Source organism: Protopterus annectens, chromosome 7.part0 (assembly GCF_019279795.1).
Source record: "Protopterus annectens isolate FY-2018-M chromosome 7.part0, PAN1.0, whole genome shotgun sequence".
In the NCBI taxonomy this organism is placed as follows: domain Eukaryota; kingdom Metazoa; phylum Chordata; order Ceratodontiformes; family Protopteridae; genus Protopterus; species Protopterus annectens.
The window spans coordinates 630,434,131-630,456,999 of NC_056739.1; the positions used below are offsets into that span (position 1 = coordinate 630,434,131).

The 22,869-nt window shown below is 39.3% G+C and overlaps 1 protein-coding gene across 2 annotated transcripts in view; it reads right to left on the bottom strand.

The window, feature by feature from the left end:
* The window catches only part of TTC39B (tetratricopeptide repeat domain 39B), a 1,202,733-nt gene that overhangs the window by 132,597 nt on the left and 1,047,267 nt on the right, over positions 1–22,869 (bottom strand). For both annotated transcript variants that reach the window (XM_044077204.1, XM_044077205.1), the window contains one exon: positions 15,350–15,470. In XM_044077204.1, coding sequence (XP_043933139.1) covers positions 15,350–15,470 — 121 coding nt within the window. The remainder of the gene's footprint in view (positions 1–15,349; positions 15,471–22,869) is intronic.

The following is a 22,869-nucleotide window of genomic DNA, read 5'->3' on the forward strand; positions in this document are numbered from 1 at the left end:
TAATAGTAGCTGCAAGCAGCAACTTCATTGAAGAGCTTAGCCAAAAATTCTAGCATAGAATGAATGGGAGCAGTAAAGGGGTCAATCTGATTACAGTTAGCCCATGTGACAAATCTCTTCCATTTTCCTTAGTATTGTTTACATGTGGATGACTTATGAGAAAACACCAGAATGTGTCTCACAGGAGAGGAAAGGGAAGGAAACCTGGCAATCAGAGGAACTGCAGCAACCAAGCTGTCAGCTTGAGATTGTTTAGATTGGGATGAACCATCCCTGACAGATGAGTCAGAAGGTCTAGAATAGGGTCCAGAATCCATAGTTCATCTTGAACATGAGGCCAGAGAAAGGGGAACCAAATTTTTTAAGGTCAATAGAGGGCAATTAGGATTAGTCATATTCAAATAACTTGCTTTTTGCAAAAATTTGGGAATTAGATGAATTGGTGGAAAGGCATAAAGGAGTCCCCGAGGGCCGATAGTGAAGTGCATCCCTTGGAGACTCCTCCGGAAGGGGAAATCAGGCCAAAGTAGTTGCTGCATTTGTTTTTTGTGGGTGAGCCAAAAAGGTCACAGCAAGGCTGGCCCCATCTTTGGAAGTTCTTTACCACAATTTTTGACTGAGGGACCACTCATAAGGCCATAAGTCTGCCTCTGTCCAGGACTGTTATGAGCCACCATGAAGCAGAATCCTTTAGGGGAGGGGAATCCTTCTCTTGTGAAAGGAAGATATGTCAGCCATGGGTTATTTTGTCTCTGTCATTATTTTGTGTGCTTGACCACTTGTTTGACTGTACCACTGCATGACAGATGACTCATGAGAGATGAGCTATGGATGAGGGATGGGGAAAGATGATGGAAGGGCTTGTTTCTTACTTGATAATTTCTTTTAAACCAGCTTTCGTTTCTTTTGATTTCTGATTGATATTCTGTCTTGATTGTCTATTTCTTCAAGTCACTATTGTATTTCTTATCATTTTGCTGCTCCTATGAAGACCAAGGTCTGACATGGCTCTAGTGCAGATTTTTGGATCTGAATTTATGTTTTTTCTGAGTGAAAAAGTTTGTTTTAGGACCAAAGTTTTGATGTTAGATTGGCCCTTGTTGGGGTGCTCTGTGCCTGGTGGCATCTTATACCCTATTTGTCAAGATATGGAACAACCCATGGCAACCATTTTCTGACTACTGCCATGCATTGTGTTTGGAAAAGTGAGGCCAAAGGAACAGAGGCAATTTGGAGTGGGACAGAAACTGGCAGGAGGCTCTAGATAGAAATGAAAGTGCCTTTCCTCCCCATCATGGTACTTGTACTTGTCCAGAAGGTCTATAGAGCACATCCATTTGTCGTTTTCCAAAAAAAAATGAAGACTGCCGCTACTTACTTGTGTACATTTGTAATCTGGGGAAGTTTTGGAAGAGGGGAGAGTCTCTTGCTGGATGCCCTGAGGCCTAGGGTCTCTACAGTCCTATGGATGGGATAGATGAGAAGGTAAAGTCACCGGCCCAGAAGTGGAAGGAAGATCCTGGGTACACTGTGTCTGAATGTTGAGATCCAGATGGGATGGGTCTTCCCCCCGTTTTTTTTGTACTAAAAAGATGTCACTTCCTCCTGCTAGTCTTTTAAAAGTGATTTAGCGTTTAAACTAAGGTTGTTTTACTCTCTGAAGAAGCTATGGTTTTCCGTGTGAAAACGCTTTTGTTTAATAAACACGTTAAGATCTGCAACTGTGTTGGACTTGCTTCTGACTAGGATATCGCTACTGTTTTTACTTAATTTACAGCAAAAACATAAAAGAAATTTCAACCAAACACTCATAATGTAAATAAAGCATAACACTAATTGAAATTGAGCTAAGAGGAAACAATTTTTTTTTTTTTTTTAACTAAAGAAAAGAACATTCTCTAATTTAAACAGATGTTGAAAGGGAGAAGAAGAAGAAGAAGAAGAAGAAAGAAGAAGAAGAAAAACTCAACAAACAAAATGTCCTCTAAACAAGGAAATGTGAGGAGGAAAAGAATGAAAAGCGGGGGGGGACACTCAGAAGAAAACATCCTCTAACTAAAAAAAGCATGAGAAAGGAAGGACTTTTACTAAACTATATTATATAATAATTAACTAACTTAAAAATAGTAAAATATAAACAAAAAATAAAATATAAACAGAGCTTGCGCTTGGAAACCACATCTTTGGCTGGAGGCGGCGCAGCTGAAAGATCTGAGGGAGTTATGGAACTGCATTATGAGTAAGGTAGAATACCCATGAGCTTTGCTGAAGGCCTCAAGCTTTTGCAAAAGGCCAAGACAGATCCAATGGATTGGATCTGACCCACAAGTGGGAATAAAGGTGAGACTGACAACATCACATCAAGTGTTTCGCAGTGCTGGAATACTACATCCTTCTATCCAGATGGAACAAATGTCCTCTGTCTTCCGTATTGCTAAAAAACACTTAAACCATATCTACATGTTACTCTCCAGTGTATTACCTTCATTTCTCAACTGATCCTACATCATCATATCTGGATTGTCTGGCAGACCAATTTCTAACAGTTTATTTAAAATCCAACCACAGTTCATGAATTCTCTGCCTTGGGAATTTGATTTCCCAGCCATCACCAGCAATATGTCAATAACAAGCCTTTTTTTCCCAGCCTTCACACAAAGTGCACCCTTCGATACTGCATTACATGATTCAGGAAGCATCACCAAGCAGAACTTCTTCTAAACAGCAGGAGAATTTTCCCACAGCCCTGATCAGCTTTCTCTCATTCCACATAAATACCAACATGGCTCATTCAACAAAACTAGGTGATGTAAGCCTATAGGCATGTAAAATATGAGAATGGGAGAGTGGACATGCGTTAAAATGGAACATCTGGGATACAGTCTGATCTAAGATTAGAACCATTCTTGATGCTCAATAATAGGCGAGTGCCCAACAATTTGAAGTAAATCATATATGATGAAAAGCAGCCTTAAACCAGGTAGCTTCAAAAAGATAGGGAACAGTGGATTTCAAATCTTAATGAGGCCAGCATTTATGGGCAAAAGTCAGCAAACAGGTTAATAGCAAGGTCATTCAAAGCGGAAGTTAGTGAAGCAATCTTCCCAAAGACAGCTGCCCAAATGGTCACTCTGGTGTAAATTTAGTGACAGAATGAACAAGTATCAAAAACTTCAGTGATATTCCAGGAGATTATTTAGCTAGTTGAAAAAATATCTTCAGTCTGTAGCCTGCCTCTAACTTCAGTTCTAATTTCCTGGCTGGTGCCACCATGGAGAGAGAATATTTAAGTAAGTAGGGTTTGGGGCTTGCCCCATACACCAGTATACATTTGTTCATCTTTTGTATAATTCTGAATACATTTTAGGCTGGGTGTGTCTTAGCATTCTGCACAATGCAAGAACGTGGTTAGCTCCACACATCTGCTGTCTAACAAACACCTAAAAATTTTTGGCCAGTTACATTACAAGCTTAAGCAGTATGGTTCACTAATAACTTAAATAATCATGCCAATTAAAATGTTGGTAAAGAACGTTAGGAGGACTGAATTAAAAAATGGAGCAATGTCCCAGAAAAGCAAAAGAAATGATGGCAGTGTGGAAGTGCAAGTCTTTCTTTACAGACCAGTCTGATGTGCAATAGACCCCCCCATTTCCCCTTTAGGTACTACCTAGAAGACCTCATCCATTTTCAAACCAGAAGACTTTCTAGTAGCAGGTGTTCTGGCCTCTAACACCTGCGGTGCATCCTCAAGAAACAAAAAACATGTGCCTTAACAGAATCAAGAGTGACTCATTCAGGCTGTTAATTGAAGTTTCTCCAACTCAGGATGCACCAGTTGCCTTGAGACTCCATGACCACATGCAGACAGGGAGGAAAGTCTGTCGTAATTGCTCTTGGCCAATACATTTAAAATGGAGAACCAATACTGCCTAGGCCAAAAGGGAGCTACCACAATGAACTTTGGTATTTCTTACTCAAATTCTGAAGGTTCAGGGTAGAATGCCTGTTAAGGGAACAAGAATGTATATGTGCTCCAAACATAGCTGCAAGGACATCTGGAACAGAACTGCAACAGCACTTTGTTTTGAAAGGAGACGAACAGATCTATTTGAAGTGTCCCCTCACACCTGGACTAGATCCTGTAACAATATTTCCCAAGTTCCCACTTGAACAGGTGTGCCCAGGATCTGCAAAGTCTGTCTTCCACAATATTCTGCAATAAAAGGATGAAAGATGCCTGAAGAGTCCAAAAATATGAAGAAGCCAGCTTCCTAGGTTATCTTTGCCAGCCAGCAGAAAGACCTCATACTCTGATGAATGCTGCAGTACCACATGACTGTGGTGAAGTTTGTAATCACCACAGGAGGATCAGGAGTCCAAAGGTGGTGAAGGATTTTCAAAGTGTGGACTACCACCAATAACTTCAGATATAGATATGTTTCCATGCATCCTTGGGCCCCCAACTGTATAGCACTTGCTTCCCAATTGACACAGCTCCCCAGATGAAGTGAACAAATCTGTCAGTATAGACAGCAATGGCAATAGAAAAATAAAGAAATCTTAAAATGATACTTAACTGTCTTTTCTACCATTGAAACACTTGTCTGAGGAAAGGCAGCACTGGCAACTAGGGATTCTAGGGAATGGAGGTGCTGTATCTGACAACTCTGGACATACCAAAGGATTTCTTCACGAAATGATGAGCCAGTGGAAACAAGAAAATCAAAGATTCGTTCTGTCCAAGAATCTTTATGTATTCTCTATTGAGGTGACTTTCCTCCAAAAACACTGGCTTGCAAGACATGATTTTGACTTCGAAACAAAGGCCATGATTTAGCAGGAGTTGATTAAGCAACCCAGAAAGACCAGTCTTTGCAAAGATGTCAAACATGACATCCAGAAGTTCAACTAGAACTCTAGCTAGGACAGGAAGATCAAGACCTTCTCTTATGATTCCAAGCAGCTGGAAGTGGACTCCGCAGAAACCCACAAGACATCCAAGTATGGAAAAAAATAAATGAATGGCCAGTGTCCACCAGTAGGCCATTATCAGGTGAAGGCATTTGGTAAACACCAGAGGTACAGTGGATAGTCCAAAGGGCAAATATAAAACTGACAATGCACACCAGACTCTGCAAAACTTAGAAAAAGGAAGGGTCCAGCTTCAGTCTCAATGACAATTCCGAACTAAAAAGGAAAAAAAGCAGAAAAGGCAATTTCTCACTCTTTCCGAAAAAAGGGTTGGTTAAATTACTCTGGCGAACAGCATTTGTTAGAAAAATGGAGGGAATGACAAAGTCAAGTCTGGCAGGTAAAAGGGTGCCCCTAGAATGGAGGTGACCACTGCTACCCATAACCCTGCCAACATGGTTGAGCACCAATTTGCTGTAAACTAGTGACAGCCAAGCAGATTTGTTGAGAGCTAACTATACAGACGAGATACCTGGAGAACGTGAGAAATATGGATGCCGCAGCTCAGCATAGTCACACAGGTGAGAAGGGGAATTATCCTACTATGGGAAAGTAATCCCTCTTTTTAGACTTGGTGATGGACTCGATCCACCATAAAACTCGGGTACCTTGTTTTGGCTCGCTGGGACTTCTGTTTGGTAAACTGCTGAAAAATACCCTGCTAATCAGAGGAAAGCTAGGAAAAATGATACATTTTCAACAGTCCTGCCTCTGCTCACTTCTGCCCTACCAAAGTTTAAAGATCTGATTAGACGCTGTATAAAAAACACTAAAGTGGTGCATTAATAATTTCAGGTAACAACTCAACAGAAAGATTTTGTGTCAGTAAGCATGCCTATTATATTACCACTGACTATGTTATATTTTTAAGAATAGTAACTCCCCCCTTCAAGTCACTCTCTAAAAAATGTTTTGAGACAAACAAAAACAAAACTTTGACATAGACTTTTTGCTCAGCTAGTAACAGAACAGTAACACATCTAAGCAATACATACCCCTCAACACAAACTTACACCTAGAAAAATATTTTAACAAAGTATGATGTTAAACTGAGCCAGCTTGCTTCCCTAAGATGCTGCACAACCGAATAGTATATGTGAAGGGACTGGATTTAAAGAAGCTAGAGCATTTTTTACTAGAACAGCTCACTAAAAATACAGAAGCAGGACCCCCCGTGCAATGCTAGGATCAATGGAGAGGTCTTCATGACCAGTGTCCAAAAGATTAAAAAACATGATGAATTCAGAAGCAGCCAAACAGACTGTAATGCTGGATCCCTTACAAAAACAGGATCCAGGGAAGATAGAATGGTGGTGAAAGTGCCAGTGTCATAACCTGGGTATGTACCCCATAAGTATCTGTCCAAACAATGAGAAAAAACACAGTCACAGACGTCTGCATAAGAATAAGGCAGGTTGTAATCTTTCCTTTTTTTGCATACTCTATGCAAGTGGAAGAATCCCCAATGGGAGATATATCACCTCTAATAATCGAATCTGCACCCCTGACTTCTTCTGCACCTAAAGATACTTTGGTGTCTTTAACAACTGGTGGAAGGACAATGCTCTCAAATTAAATGTAAAAAAAGGGAGAGCACATTTCATTTTGGTAAATAAAACAAGTTTCACTTACCGCATTGGAGATGCAATTCTCCAATCAGACACTGTTGTAAGGGATCTGGTACTCTTGTTAATAATCCCTTATCATTTGAATATCCTGCATCTACAATACTTCAGAAAGCCTTTTATCTGGCCCATCTAATTTCTAAAGGCATCTCCACTAGGTCCAAACAAGACAATACCCCTTTATTCATATTTTATCAGATCCATTACTGAATATAATGCACATTTTAGTGTGCATTTATCTAAACATCACACAGTTTGAAAGACCTCCAAGATTTATAACTAAAAGGATCAGCTGCCTCAAAAATCTTACTTATCAGGACAGACTGGCAACCCTTTCTCTGTACTCAGTCTCTTACAAATTCTTCTGTGGACACCTGTGTCTAGTCTTTTGTGCCATTAAAGATCCAACCCTATTCGATCTCCTATTCTTTTGCAGAACTAATGGTACATTAAATACTTAGTTAAAGGAACTAAACCTTAATCAGCAGATGAATAAGATGCATTGGGATGATAGAGTCAGATCCCGACATATCCCGCCCCTGTGGAACAAACTTCCACTGCATGTGAAGCAGAGTAGCACTGTTGTCACCTTCAAGGTAAACCTAGGCAATTGGATGGGCAGCCTCAAATTCTCTCCTGGTCTATCTTGTTTTACTCTCCTTCAGGATAGAGGGAAATTTTGAATAGGGTTTTTTTTAGGCTTCAAATCATATGCAGACAGATTGCCTAGTACTTATCTATGAACCTAAGACTAGAGAGATAGACTGAAGCATTCAGTCATCCCATAATTTCTCTGTTAATACAGTTCAGGCTTTTGGAAAAAACTGGAGTCAATCTCAATACTCAGTGGGTACAAGTTGGAGAAACTAACTCAAGATAATATGCCAGTTTGCTACTGGACATCTGCATAAATACATGTGCATACATAAACACACATACAGGAAAAATCATTAATTTTCCTACAGCATGCCTTTGGGATTTAGAATGAAACTAGAAAAAAAGCAAAATCCCATGTAGACACAGGAAGGATATCTAGACTGCAATGAAGACACCCCAACCAAGAATCAAACTGGAGAATCAAGTGCGCTGAAGAAGTAATGGTAATTGCTGCTCCTCTGAAGCAGGGAGGCTTTAATTCAAAGCAGAATGTGCAAAGTAATGTAAAAGGTAAATAAAAAGGAAGAAAGAAGTACTTAGCAAAAAGGGAAGTAACAAGAATAACAAAAGAGGAAGAAGACACAGGGTACTCATAGCAGGAAGGAAGTCTAGCAGATGTCGAAAATGTATAGAAAGAGGTGTCACCAGTAGCAAACAGGATATTATCTCTCTACCCATATGGTTGGTAAAAAAAAAAAAACAGATTTGGTGCAGTTCTGGAGACTCGACAATTATTTTTATTTCTTTTTTTCTTCTTCTGAACTTTGTGCTGACCATTTAGGCCTGCCCTCCCAACTTTTCTATGGAATCATTTTTTCCCTTGGGCAACAGCCTTTTCACCCATTTGATCCTGGGGCAAGAGTTAAGCTAGCCATCAGTGTTTCCTATTCATCCATATGCTGGAGAATGCATTTTTGCAGTTTTGGCCATAGCCTCCCTTGTGTATGTCTAGTCACTACCAAAGGGGTTGGTATGAAGTGGGCTTTTGTGATATATATTCACACCTCTGTATGTGATGCAACCAAAAGGCCCTGCCCCTCCCAGTTGGCTGTACCCTCATCTTAGCCCAAACTTCAACCAGAGAAAGCGTGCAAAGATATGTGCTCTCTACATCTCCTCCAAAGTAATCCATGACTAGGCTGAGCCTCATTACTCATCTCCTCCTGACATCAGCTCCAAAAGATTCCCAAGCTGCTATTCTAGTTTGTGTCACTGAGGTTGTAGTCAGGACCCCATCATTATAAGGGCACAGACAGGATAAAAACAGTTTATAAATAGGAAATAAAACATGCACTGTCAGCACAAACGGCCACATAAGAACAGAAAATAGAACAGAGATGGGGGAAATACTACAGAATAAGAAAACAAAATGGAATCCACAGATTAACAAGGAGTACCATTGTTCAAGAAAGATATTAGTGCAGTATTATTTTCAACTTAAAAGATTTAATTTATACTTCATGTTTTGGTACTGTTCCTTTTGCTTATAATTACTACCTACTGTCATGATTTATTATGTGTTGTTATTGCTGTAATTGTTTTGAATAATTCTGCCTGGGACTCCACTGAAAATGGGATGTCTCAGCTGGACATTTCGTACTAACAATGCAAATAAATGAATAGGAAACAGTTTGGTGATCCAGGACAGATAATCCAATGGAAGTACAGAGTACTATCATTTCACAGAAAGGGTGGTAAACAATTAGACCATCATTACTGAACAGCAGTAAAGGAGTTCAGTAATAAATGATGCAAGTAAGTTTCTCAAGAAGGAAATTTAGATCTTAGCCCTCTGATTCTGACAGGTGCTATTCTCTCTAACTTGTACTAGGTGTTACTGTTCTTCCAGGATTTGGGCACTGCAGTCAATTTTTAGGATGCCCAAATCTTTTCTGTAATCCACACAGTCCATTTCCTCTGTTTAGAGAGAGTAGTATTCCTTTTTCATCCCTAAAGGTTTGCTTCTGCAGTTCAGATAGAAAATGCTGCCAAGCTTGTCCATATGACAGCTGTAACCACTGCAGTCTCATCAGCTTACTTTCACATAACCATCACCCAAAAAACCTTACATTTCAGTGAGAATATTGTGCTGGGACACTGGAGACTGCAGCCTTCATCACAAAATCAACACCTGGAGTTACCGGTGTGATTCCAAGGCAGAGAAAAGGGACTCAAAAATGTGATGCTTGTACTTTGCTTCCTTTTTGATTCAGACAGTAACATATCTGTAAGCTACATTTAAGTTTTGTAAAATATGTTACAGGGACTGCACTGTGGAACTACATTAACAATGGGCCCTAAAAGTGAAAGTAGAATTGTATTTTTTGTTGTTCTTTCATGTAATATGTAGAAGAAAAATACACATGGAACCTGCAACCTTGTTTTGTTGGAAAAGGATGGAGAGAGAAAGGCTTTACAGTTGCACTGATTTCTTCTCATAGATTTACTGTTACAGTAAGTGTACTACACACATTTGTTCTGTCTTCTTCGGGGGGGGGGTCACATTGCTAGTAAATTATAACATAATAGACAACTTATTTTAGCAAGTGAAATTTTTTCAAACATTTACATGTTAGCATGATTATGTAACACATATGATAAAGAACACTGGTGTATACAGAATTAACTGAAATATATTACTGCCTAATTTGTAATAATTGTGACAGAGTAAAAATACTGAAGGTGGAAATAGCGATATGGAATGTATACACTACAGAAACATGTATTATACAGACATGTCTATATCCAGTTTGCTGACATAATGTAGTAAATGAGTTATTGGTCAAAAACTGTTAAAGATCTCTGATTTTGCATTAACAAACTGTTAAAGATGTGGTGGTTTTGCCACAAGTTATACTGCAATCTATATCTATTAATGCAGAATACAACAAAATAAATTCTCTCTCTCTCACAGACCAAGAATTATTTCACAACTATCTTGAACTGGTCCATAAAAGGCAGACTTGGATAGAGTCTATTTAACAACACACTTTCTTCGATGATGTGATGTCCCCTGTCTGGGCCAGTAATCAAGGAGTCTGAATCCTTAACATTGACACTGGAGAGGGACATTCACTTGGAACAAAAACAAATATACACAGTATTTCCAGATGCAGCTCTCTGCATTAAGCACAATTCCATTAAAAGCACACAGGGAAAAAACTCAGTCCAGGGTCTGGATTTCACTCTCTCTCGGGCCCCAACAAGACTCCCCACTGGCACAGCTGTAGAGTTGAGCCCTCAACAGAGTGTCCAGGAGAAGTCCTACAGCACCATTTCTGTGAAACCAGTGCTTCATGTCCCTGCTCCAAGCAGCTGACTCATACAAACTCTCTCTTGGAGATTTGATTTGCAAACACACAGACACACACACACAGACACACACACACACAGACACAAGACACCCACAAGACACACACAAGACACACACAAGACACACACAAGACACACACAAGACACACACAAGACACACACAAGACACACACAGACACACCTGGGAAAGGCTGGCATAGATTTACTAGCTATGCTCCCTTCTGCCCAGACTATAAGGAAGTTACACTGCCATCAAACTCTCCAAAGCCAGCTACTCTAAGGCTCTTACAAGAGTACCCAATTATACTGAGTGAAATTAATATTAATACAAATGATGGTGTTTGACCAATACAGCAAGGCTTTCAGGAGTGTCACAGAGTCACCAAATAGATACAAGTACTCTCAAAGGTTAAAATATTCTCTAAAGGACCAGCTACAATGAAAAGTTTAAATAAATTTAATAATAAATAATGAAAGAACATGAAAATACTAAATATCTATTTATAATAAACACCAGAGTTTCAGTCACAGGAAATATTAAAATAACACATATGAATAGATTCACACAGATACAGAAAAACAGTATTTTACTAATCTCACTATATTTTACTAACTGATCTAAAGAATAACTATTCCCTGATCACTTACTAAAGCAAGACAAGATGAAGTAGGTGAGGTGTCCTTAAACAGACTGCTCTGAGACCTCTCTCTAATCTGGTATTAAAACATTATTTTTGTCCTCGATTACAGAATGACATCACATACATTTGGTCATCTGACTTCTGGTTCCCATGCTACCCCCATTGCTAAAAACTGAACCAGAATTTAGCATATATGTGTTACCATACGAATACATTGAGTTTTGCTGAGATTTGTGATAGCATCTGGAAGCTATAAAGCCATAAAACTCTTCCAATTTTCCTACAGGAGCTAATAAACCATTCTCTGGCATACACATTTAGTCTCTGGCTGCAATCAGAACTGTAAGATGCAATCATTACGGCCTAAATTAATTTATTACTATTTTTCAAAGTTAGTTGGCCTGAGATTAAACCTTTCTCATAGGTTCATAGGTAGTTACTAGGCTATCAGCCCTAGGGCCTATACAAGTCTAGCCAAAAAGGTACCCTGGCTTTCGCCACCCAAGAAAATTATTTTCCTGTGCCCCTGTCGAGCAGAGCCACAGAGGTGATCCCCGGGGTGAATTTCCTATTTCCCATCCAATCATCAAGATTTTTCTTGAAGAGTGCTAATGAGGAGCTTTGTTTGATATAGATAGGTAGTTTGTTCCAGAGTATGGGAAGTCTCTGGGACAGGAATCCATCCCTCCAGTATGTTCTGTTTATTGTGGTGACAAGGTTTAGGTCCTTAGAGCGTGTAGCTCAGAGGGACTGGGATTTCTTTAAGTGGAGCATGTCCAACAGCTCTGGGTTTGACATAGCTTTGTATGTTAGACAGAGATTGCCTCTGAGTAGGCGATATGCGACAGAATAAAGCTCGAGTTTATTGAGACGGTCTGCTTAGGGCATCTGTTTGAGGACAGTAATCCTCTTTGTGAGGTATTTCTGAGGCCTTTCCAGTTGTTGTAGATGTCTTGTGAGGTACATACCAAAAGGGGCGTTGTACTCTATAATGGGTCTAATAAGTGATGGGTAGAGGGGAACAATGACCTATTTTTCCTGGATGAGAAACCTTTTGTGATGAGGTGTGCCATGTAGAAGGATTTCCTGACTACTGTGGTGATGTGATTATCAAAGGAGAGACTACTGTCCACCAGTGTCCCAAGGTCTCTTATCACACTTTCGGTGTTAAGCAGACTACCACCTATGTGGTAGCTCATGGATACAGAGCTTTTACCAAAGTCTTCTGGTATCCTATTTACAACAGTACAGTCTTATATAAATGTACATTTCTTTTCTGCCCAGCAGGACACGACATTTTTAACAAGCAACTTTACAAATACATTTTCAAAACAAGCATCTGTAAAAATCAGTTTGCTATACAAATAGCATATAATTCTTTACAGTACAGTCTTATATAAATGTATATTTCTTTTCTGCCCAGCAGGACACGACATTTTTAACAAGCAACTTCACAAATACATTTTCAAAACAAGCATCTGTAAAAATCAGTTTGCTATACAAATAGCATATCATTCTTTACAATATTCCAGCTAGCTGTGCTGGCATATTAACACATCCACTGTCCTACTTTTCCTGACATAGCTGGCAATAGTCACATCACAGATGAAATAAAAGGTGATCATTCTTTCTGTATGTATTAGCCCACTTATCTAGATACCTGGCGTTGAAATCCAGATGACATTATGCTTTACTGTAATGAATTAAGTAGAAAACCAGCAAACTAATGTTTTGGTTAACACTGAAATGTGTCTTTCTTTCTTTCCTGACAAATGCAGAGTGATGAGGTACAAAAATGTGGAGAGGTGAAAGGTTTTTGTAACTGTTAATAGGTTTATAGATTAGTACTAAGCTAACTGCCCTTGCAAGCCATTTTAAGCCTAGCTAATTATCCCTTATGAGACACAAATCCTGAACCTTCCTGAACCTTATGTTTGTGAGGCAAACACCTTAACCATTAGGCCACCCTCCCAACCCTGGGGGTTAATGCTGGGGGGATTTTCAATCATAAGTCTAAGGTAGCAAATATCTGCTCCAACTACCTATAATCCTTTCTACAGGATGTAGGGGTATACCTGATACAACATGTCTTCATACATAGGCTCAGCCAGCATTCTTCATACCAAAAATATCTCATACTCTACTTAAATTAATCTGTTAAGCACACGGTTCATAGAAACACCAAAAAGAACTGGTAAGGACCTGGACCTCTTTACTCCTTCCTGAAAGATCATCACTTGGGGAGAAACACTCATGAGGGCGAATGCTAAGGGACTGAAAGCTATCCTACAACATGAGACCTAGCTTTTAAGCCTTCAGCCATAAGGAAGAGAAGGTGGCAACTGGTATCTGCTACAACAGATGCTGGGATGTGCTTCCAGTAAGGGGGGGGGGGTCTGGGAGGAATTTCTCAATACCTCTTGTGTAGACCACGTGTTCAGCTTTTCACAAGAGACAGCAACTTTATAAGGGGTTGAGTTTTGTTCCTGAATTTAAGAAAAAGAAATCACAGTCTTACTGTCTTGGTTCCTGATCCATTGTCTTTAGCCAATCTACCTCAATCCAGATGTCCCTCTGCTGATGATGCTATTTCAGCTTAGCATGCACATGTTCAACTCAAGCTAGCAAATGAAGAAGAAGGCCTCATGCTTTACTTTCCTTTGGCAACAAGGTATTGTTCTGGAGCCATCAACATCCATGGCAACTGAGGACATCTATTCAAGGAGTTTGTGGTAGGAGAAGCACAACTATGTCCAGTCCTATTTCAAGTTCTGGTGACCACACAGGGACTTCAAAAGACAGGGAAATAAGGCCTAGACTTTTCTTCTGGCATCAGATATACTACTTGCCAGCAGTGAATGGGTTTCATGGATGCGGTTGCTAAAATATTCATTTCCAAGTAAAAGAACTGAAGAAAGAAGATTCCATTAAAGGATCACACTTTGAAAATCCAATGAAAGTTTACACGTAAAACGTGATGATGAGACATCTGAGACCTTATGCCAGCCTTTTGGTGTTATAGTATGCAAACTTCTGCACACGTTCATACTTAAATATTAGAAGATAATCCATTTTGTATCCAATCAGGCAGGAATATTTTGCCTACATATATTAGCTTTCCTCATTCTCCTTTGTTTCAGAAAATTCAGTTTCTAGATCTATCCGATCATGACAAGGATTAAGAACTCCGAACATTTCTAAATCTCAGCAACAAATAAACAGCAACAAATAAACAGCAGAAGTAGTGGAACTAATGGAGGAGTGACAGTCTATTCAAGGTAGAAATAAACAGGCTTGACAGTGAGATGTAAGCAGCATTGGATATACTGTTTAGTTATTAATAGTGCAAGCAACAGGATGCCAAATTCTTTAATACACTAATTTCATTACTTGGTACCTAAAGAAAATGCAATATTGCCCACAGGAAGCAATTACTATACTAATAATATGGTAACTACAGCAGTGCAATACACTGGATAAACACACTCCAAGATGTTAGCAGTGTAAGAGAAACTGGACGGCACCTGCATTTATAGACAATGATTCTGATATTTCTGTGCAGAATTATGGATGCACTACATATCTCTCAACCTCTTGGAGCAAAACATCTGGACAAAGCTATAAATTAAAGTGGGACAAAGACACAAAAATAGGGACAGTTTTTAAATGTTGCTCTTACAAACTTAGAAAGTTGATATAAGGTTTTACATTAGCATGAATTTTCTGAATGTTATGAAGTCTAAAACTCAAATCTCTGTCATTATTTTCCAAGTCCAGTCTTTAGTTATTTGCAACTAATTTGCTAGAAAACCACAATTTTATCAAAAACGGACAAAACAAAACGAGTCAAAAATCTGCACATTCTGCAAAAGTCTGTACAGTTGAGAGCACAATATAATTACTATATGGCATGTGATGTAACATCTGCAAGTGGAGTGAGTTTATAAGAAATGCCAAAACATCTAAGTCAAGATCATATAAAGCAAATGATGTAGAGACAGAGACAGTAAGGCATGATAGGGATCTCAGAATGAAAAATGAAAAAAAACCAAGGGCAGCATACAGTGATGAGCATGTTACAAATTCCTCACTCTGGATTATATTTTGACACAATTAATTTCAAAGGACACCTGTACATACCAGCGCAGGTAGTACCAGCTTCACCGGGTTAGATGACATGTACCGTCTGGCTTTTCTTACTGCAAACTTTTCTGTTGGTATAGATTTTCCAGCGATCCTTTGTTTTAAGCTTTCAACCTGCCTGCAACACAAAGTACAGAATTTTAAGATACTAAACTTCACTAAAATTACAACTAGAGACAACAATATTCTGCATGTCAGAGTGCACTAGATCATGCTATAATTAAAATGTCAAGTGCTTCATTGGTGCACTTAATCTGTTTTTTGCAAATAAAAACACAAAACAAATAACACTTGAGGCAACATTCTGGCTTTCTGAGGCATTTTTTCTTGGGTCTCAAAATTATTTCATCATATATTTTTATAAAGTGTTACTCTTGGGATGGACAAGAGGATTTTTATACAAAATATACCACTGACTAAGTCATCCATACTGGGTCTATATCATCTCTGTTATGGATATCTAGCTATGACATTATCATCTTCCACAGAACCTTTCAAGCTACTTCAAATTCCAAACATTACCAATGAAACTCATTAAAAGCAGAAATACAAGCCATATTTACTCCAGCAAAGGAAATGTCCTCTATTAGCCTATTATACATTCTTCTTTGAAGGACAACTACGGCTAGATTCTGGAAAAAAAACAGTAGATTCTAATCATACCCTTGTCTTCTATACAATACTAATGTCCTGAATCACTAAGCTGTCTGTATCACCTTCTAATTTATTTTACCTCCAAAATGACAGTGAACGACTTGCTAAATTGCCTTGATTTCTATTCCAAAGTCTTTTTTCTTTAATATGTTAACTAATCCCATAATGTTACATAATTTCTTTTACTGACATCTTTTTATGACGTAGAATGCTGATTCCCTTAACTCATTAACACATTGGTGATATAGAATATCATACCTCCAGCAGTCTATTGAAAAGTCAACTTAAAAAGCACAAGATAATCAAGGCTTTTCTACTGCGGGACATACTAGATTAACAAGGTTATTGTTGTTTTATTTATAAATCCTTGACCTTTTTAATTCTATTATAAGCTGGAAAGTCGCTTAGTTAAAAAGTCAGACCCAAGAAAGATCTGGATGCCATTAGGACCTATGAGTGTTAACTGCAAGTATACAAAAAACACTATAGACTTGTCTAAGCTTCTCTGCAGACAAGGTCAGCAATTCTTCATTCTTCAATGATTACCTTCAGTTTTTCTTAATTCTAATTTTGCTAGACATGTACGGTCCTTTTTTTGTTTCAGCCAGAAGACGCGACCAGTTTTCTTTGTAAAGCCTTTTAATATTAAAATACCATTCATCTACTCACTGTCAGCCATAGGTATCAAGGTTCCTGTCCCTAGTGCATGTGCTGTTTACTTTTTTCTGAATAAAAAGTCATAATAACATAGCCTTCTACAATGAACCATAACATGCATTAGATGCTGTGACAACTTCCTTAGAAAAAAATAGCGTATAACGACTGCACAATCAAATGTAGACAAGAAACAGAAAAATGTAAAATTAAATCACACTTACTTTGAATATGGTACTCAATGTGTCAGATTAAAGGGATATTAAATTACTTTCCAATAGTAAAAAAAAAAAAAGAAAAAAAATGCTTGGCAAATGGCTTGGGTAGGTGGGGGAGTGAATGTAAGACACGTAAAGAGCTACGTCTTTTGATTATATTTACAGTGTGAAGGTTCTACAAAGGGAGAAGTATCATTCTTCCCACAGAGGAAGGGGATTTGGAAAGATAATGCTGACAGATTCCTGGTTTGAACTGCAGAGAAAGGAGTTTGGGATGTTTGAGGATTTTCAGATGTTTATTTATTTATCTTCATTTTGCTTTTGTTTACTGGATTTGTCAACCTGGGTTTAATAAAAAAAAAACCTTTTCAGAGGAGCCAAGAGAGAAAATCTCTACCATATTACAAACATTTTTAAACATTCAGTAATTCCATGAACAGACATTAAGTAATATGCAATTATACATACATTTGCTAATTAGACGACATTCATATGAAATAAAGAAACCATTACAGTATAAAAGATACTTATGCATTTAGTAGATGTTGAACATCAAGCATTTAAAGAGATGTATTAGTGGGTTTGTTAAACAGAGAGCAGATCTTGTGATTAGTGCTTAGAAATTAATACCTTTGAGCAGCAAGTATGAAAACACTATGTAGAGCAGAAATACGAGATATAGCAAGGAGACTGGATCCAAACACACACAGATGGGTACCAAAATAGCCATTCTGGCCACTTGGGCTTTTCAGTAATGGAGTCTCCCAGTTCTCCCCCTCAAGAAGCCTAGATAATTTGCTGAATGTGCTAAGCAGTGTTTGGATAAATATATCCGTTCTGACAAGACAGAAAAGGAAACCACTACCATCATTCTTGATTGCTACTAATTACACTCCTGTTCCAGTATTTACATCATTATGAAAGGATACCATTTCTTTAAATGTTACATGGTATCATTACCAATGTGTTTGTGTAGTACTCTGGGGGGGGGGGGGTGCACAGCATACAGCTTCCAAGGGAGAGATGCTTCAGAGGGTCATCTTGTTTCTGTGAAGTGTAATGCAAACAGTGTCTAGTAATGCACAAAGTCATCTCTTTAGACTTGGGGTGCAGTTAAAATTTCTATTTTTCTGTATTCCATTGGATACTAGAACCCCTTGAGCCAAGAATGATAGAGTCAGTCCAGTACCCCCAAACTTTAACAGAACATTGATATAATGTTGCCCATATCCAAAACAATGCAGCAGTTAACATGTATTATCAGGGTTGCTCAAGCCCTCATATGATGCTTTGATACTTTTGAGGAACAGAGCACGATCTTTACTATGTGCACCAGACTGTGCAATACGACTGTTGCAAAGCAGGATGCCCAACTTGTGAGGAGACAACTGACTGCATCCCAGCTCCCAGCATCACAGTCACCTTTGTCAAAACAGAGCAATAGTGTCCAAAAATAACAGAAGGTGAAAGGTGCAACCACAGACCAGTACATGTTCATAGAAACACAATCTGGTAAAAAAAAAAAACTATGTATTGTGGTGGTACACAAGTGACAGAGCCAGAGCAAAATGATACATACAGTAAGTACCGGAAAGGCTACACTGTACCAGTGCAGGCTAAGACCTGCATTGCATTGTCTGCCTACACTGTGCATTAGGCATCGTGCAGCAACATAAACAGAAAAGTGTTGTGGGGAACAGTCATCATTTTCTAGGTAACAGAGGATATTCCATGCTACACTATGGAATATACATACAGAAAAGGGAACTGGTGAAACACAAGAAGTCTGGAGGGACAATATCTCATCAGTTGGACTATGTGGTATCCACAGGCTATTCCATTGGCAGACCTCTGAGATGTTACACTGGATGATTTGTTGTGACATACACAGTGTCTTACTGTCTGGCTGAAAGACCCACAAACTCATGATCCCCTTTAAAAGGCCATGGTCACTGCCATTTGTCTAGGTGCCAAACACTTAGTATTCCATGTCTGAAATAGGGTGTGGCTGTGTGGGATAATGATACAGAGCAAGGGGCCAACCATATCAAGGGGTCACTGGGTACCTGGGTGCAGAGGCAGCCAGTGTGCCCTGGCTTCCTACAGCTGTTGCAGATGCATATGCAGCATTCTGCCTTTGAAACAGTCCACCCCTAGTGCTGTTGGTCATCAGTGTTGAGGGGCAGGAAGCAGATACTAAACTTGATAAGAGAGGCATCAGAACGTGTGCACTCAATGATGCTACTCAGCACCTTAAACTATGACCTCAGTCATCGGTATTCAACTACCAGCTTGGGTGCTGGACTACCTCCAAGGGAGAAGAAGGAATAAAGGGGCTTTGTCTATTCACCTGTCTTGGGGAGGGGTGAGGTGTTTGCAATGATGTTGAAATAGTTTGAGCTCTTGGTGGACTAAGGTAATACCTCCATGCAGTCAGAGACTGCCCTTCATAGGTTTACATCCTTGATTTTGACGGCAGATTCTAAGCATGTAAAGATGGTGGCCATGCTAACTAAAAATATATATATATGTGTGTGTGTATATATATATATATATATATATATATATATATCCCTCAGCCAGCCAGTAATGTGAAGGGTCTACTTCTCCCTCTTTCCAGCTGGTGCTGTGACAATCAAAATGTATGCTAGGCCCATAGTTTTTGTTGTGTAGAAAGGTCTCTCCTCACTTGGCTACATCTAGGTATGGCCACACAATCTGTAACAAACTACTAAGGCTGAAGCAAGAAAAAACAAATGGGAATGTGAAATCAACAAAATATTGGAAGGAAAAGCAAGCAAGCAAAAAAAAATCATGTCAGTTAATTCCTGGATAGGAAGCATAACATCAGACTCAGCTTGAATGACAAAGTTTCCATCAATTCACTTACCTGTATGGCCGCTTTAAGTTCAGGGATAGGCTGTGGTGGCAGACTTGAGCAGCAATTTAAGGTCACTGCTGAATGGAAGGAATACCCATGTCCAAGGTATACTGACATCTGATCCTACACATGCCTGTGCTTGGAATACATGGTGCTAGGATGCAGCCTCTACAACTGTGTCCATACTAGAGGAGCCACAGTCAACAGTTAAGTTTGTCTCTGGCATCACTACCATAGTATCACTGCCCTCCCTCGGATACCGCATGGTCTCCATCCAACAGTCTGTCCATCTCCATGCCTTGTGCCGACACTTATCAATGCCTGGAAAACAGCATCTTGAGACAGATACAGAAAGAATCATTACACCATTATGCACTGCGCACATCAGCTATATGCCCTGAATGTTGGTCATTGGAATTCACAATAGCACCTTTAGCAGCAATGTAGCTCCGAACTTCTTTGCTTAACAATCAGGGATAAAGCCAAAAAAATAATGGAGGATAAAGGCCCAAAGTCAGGGACTATTTTTAAACATTATTCTAACTCATTAAAAAGTTAATAGAACAATGCATTTTGCATCAACATGTATTTTCTGAACAATAAGAAATACTAATGTAACTGTCATATTGTCAGCTATTTCATTGAAAATAAAAAATTAATAATAATGAGGAATAAGGCAAAATATGAGGTGACTAGTTAACCATTAATGACAAGGTACCAACCCAAAAGGAGATGTGATAATTTAGTTATTCATACATTTATTTAATAATTTCCATTTGTTTACCAGGAAAGTTCAACTGGGCCACAAAAAAACACTTTTCCGCACAGGCCCAGGAAGAAAAACTCCAAAACAATTTACAACCAAACAGTAACAGGCACCCCAAGATAATTTACAGCACACGGTAATGTAAACACTGCCAGTTTCTACAGACTACAGTACTTTGACATACTACGTTACGTAATTAAACTAATTAGACTACTCAGAGGTGACAAAAGATCCATTAGTGTTAATGATACACAGACTGAGAATATTTACAATATACACAAAAGAAGTTCTACTTTGTGCTCAAATCAGACTTGCATTAATAGAGTTGAATTTCATGGAAATGTGGGTAAAGCTGGTAGTTGTATATGAGTAGCCAGGTGTGGCAGTACAGTGGCATATCCACATTTTGAGAAAGTGAGGTTGTAGTCACTTAGTAGAAGAGTTCTCAATTTGCCTGAGAGAAAAATCAGTCAGGTTCCAGAGTTTGGTCACTTTATGAGAGTCGAGTGCATTTGCATGGTAGTTGTGAGACTTATATTAAATGGCAAAGAACTTGTCTTGGGTGTGTAGGTCTCTGGTGGGGAGTATCAGTTGAACAGTGGTGTTAGGAGTGGGTATTTTGAGTGCTGGTTGAGAATAAGGTAGGAGCAATTTAGTTGAGCATATATGAGGTAATTATGAAACTTCATCCAATTGAATTTTATGACTGCAGTCCAGTGGTGTTCATAGGTTCATACTAAGCTATCTGCCCTAGGGCATTTATAAGCCTAGCCAGAATGTGTTTGGCTTTCGACCACCCATTTTAAATTTATTTTGCTATGCCCTTTTTCGAGGTTAGTATACTGTGCCTCTGTCTAACAGTGACACAGAAGTGATACCCGGGTAAACGATCTCCCATCCACTCATCAAGATTCCTCTTGAAGAGAGTCAATGAGGGACTCTGCCTAACCTGGACTGGGATTTTATTCAAGAGTGAAGGGAGCCTCTGGGTCATGAATCTGTCCCTCCAGCATGTCCTATTTATTTCAGTGCTGAGATTCAAGTCTCTCCAGCGCTCGATGGGATTTGGAGTTGCTGAGGTGCGCCATGTCCATTAATTTGGTTGGACATGTCTTTATACGTCAGGCACAGATCGCCTCTGAACAGGCGGTATGCCACTGAGTAGAGCTGGAGTTTCTTTAACCGGGCAGCATATGGCATCTGTTTGAGCCCTTTGATCCTCTTGGTGAGGTACTTTTGGGGTCTTTCCAGTTGCTGCAGGTGTCTGGTAAGGTACATCCCAAAAGGGCATTGTACTCAATTATGGGCCTAATGAGGGATGAGTAAAGATGCACGATGACCTCCCCTGATCTAGATGTGAATCCCTTCATGATTAGGTGGGCTATATAAAATGTTTTTCTAACCACTTTGGCCACGTGGTTGTCAAATGAGAGATTGCTATCAACTTGGGTCCCCAGGTCCCTAATTACTTCTTCTGTACTTAATGGATTACCACCTATGTGGTAATTTGTGAGCACTGTTGTTTTGCCAAAGGGGATGACTATACACTTTTGGCATTTAGCTTGAGGCCATGGCTCTGTCACCAGTTGTCTGTTTCTATGAGGCCCTTTTGGAGGATGCTTGTGTCGGCTGCAGAGTCGATTATGGCGCCCAGTTTGCAGTCATCTGCGAACTTGGTCAGCCACAGTCCTTCCGTGTTGGCCTGTACCTCCGAGAAATATATACCGAACAAGAGAGGTCCCAGGACTGAGCCTTGTGGGACACCACTTGTAACTGGTTTGGAGTCTGACATGGCTCCAGCATGTGTGCCCTACTGGGAAGGTTAGTAGCAAACTTATGCTGCTGTTTAGTAATAGCATTGCTCCAGTCCATTGTGGCCGAGTGGAATGTATACTGATGAATACTGGAACTGCATAAAGTAGATTACAAAGCAGATATGGAAGCGGCAGCTGGTTTTCTGACATGTTCAGTCAGGTGATTTTTGGCTTTGTAGAGGACCTCTAGTTTTTGATGTGTGTGTTTTTAATGTTGTTACTGATATGTAGATCAAACTGAAGATTATTTTTGATGGTGACACCTAGTAACTTGAGATTTCAGAAAATGTCTAGCATCATATTTTCTAAGGATAGTACATTAAAATTAGATGGAACAGGAGACAAGAAAGTGGGCAAGAAGAACATAACTTTAATCTTTAGATAGGTCAGCAGATGAAGAATTGGGTCGGAAAAGCATAAACTGAGTCTTTTTAACATTACACATTAGGTCAGAATGTTGCAGCTAATGCACAGTAGAATAGCATGAAGCTTGAATGACCAAGTGAAGCTCATTTAAGGAAGGGAATAAG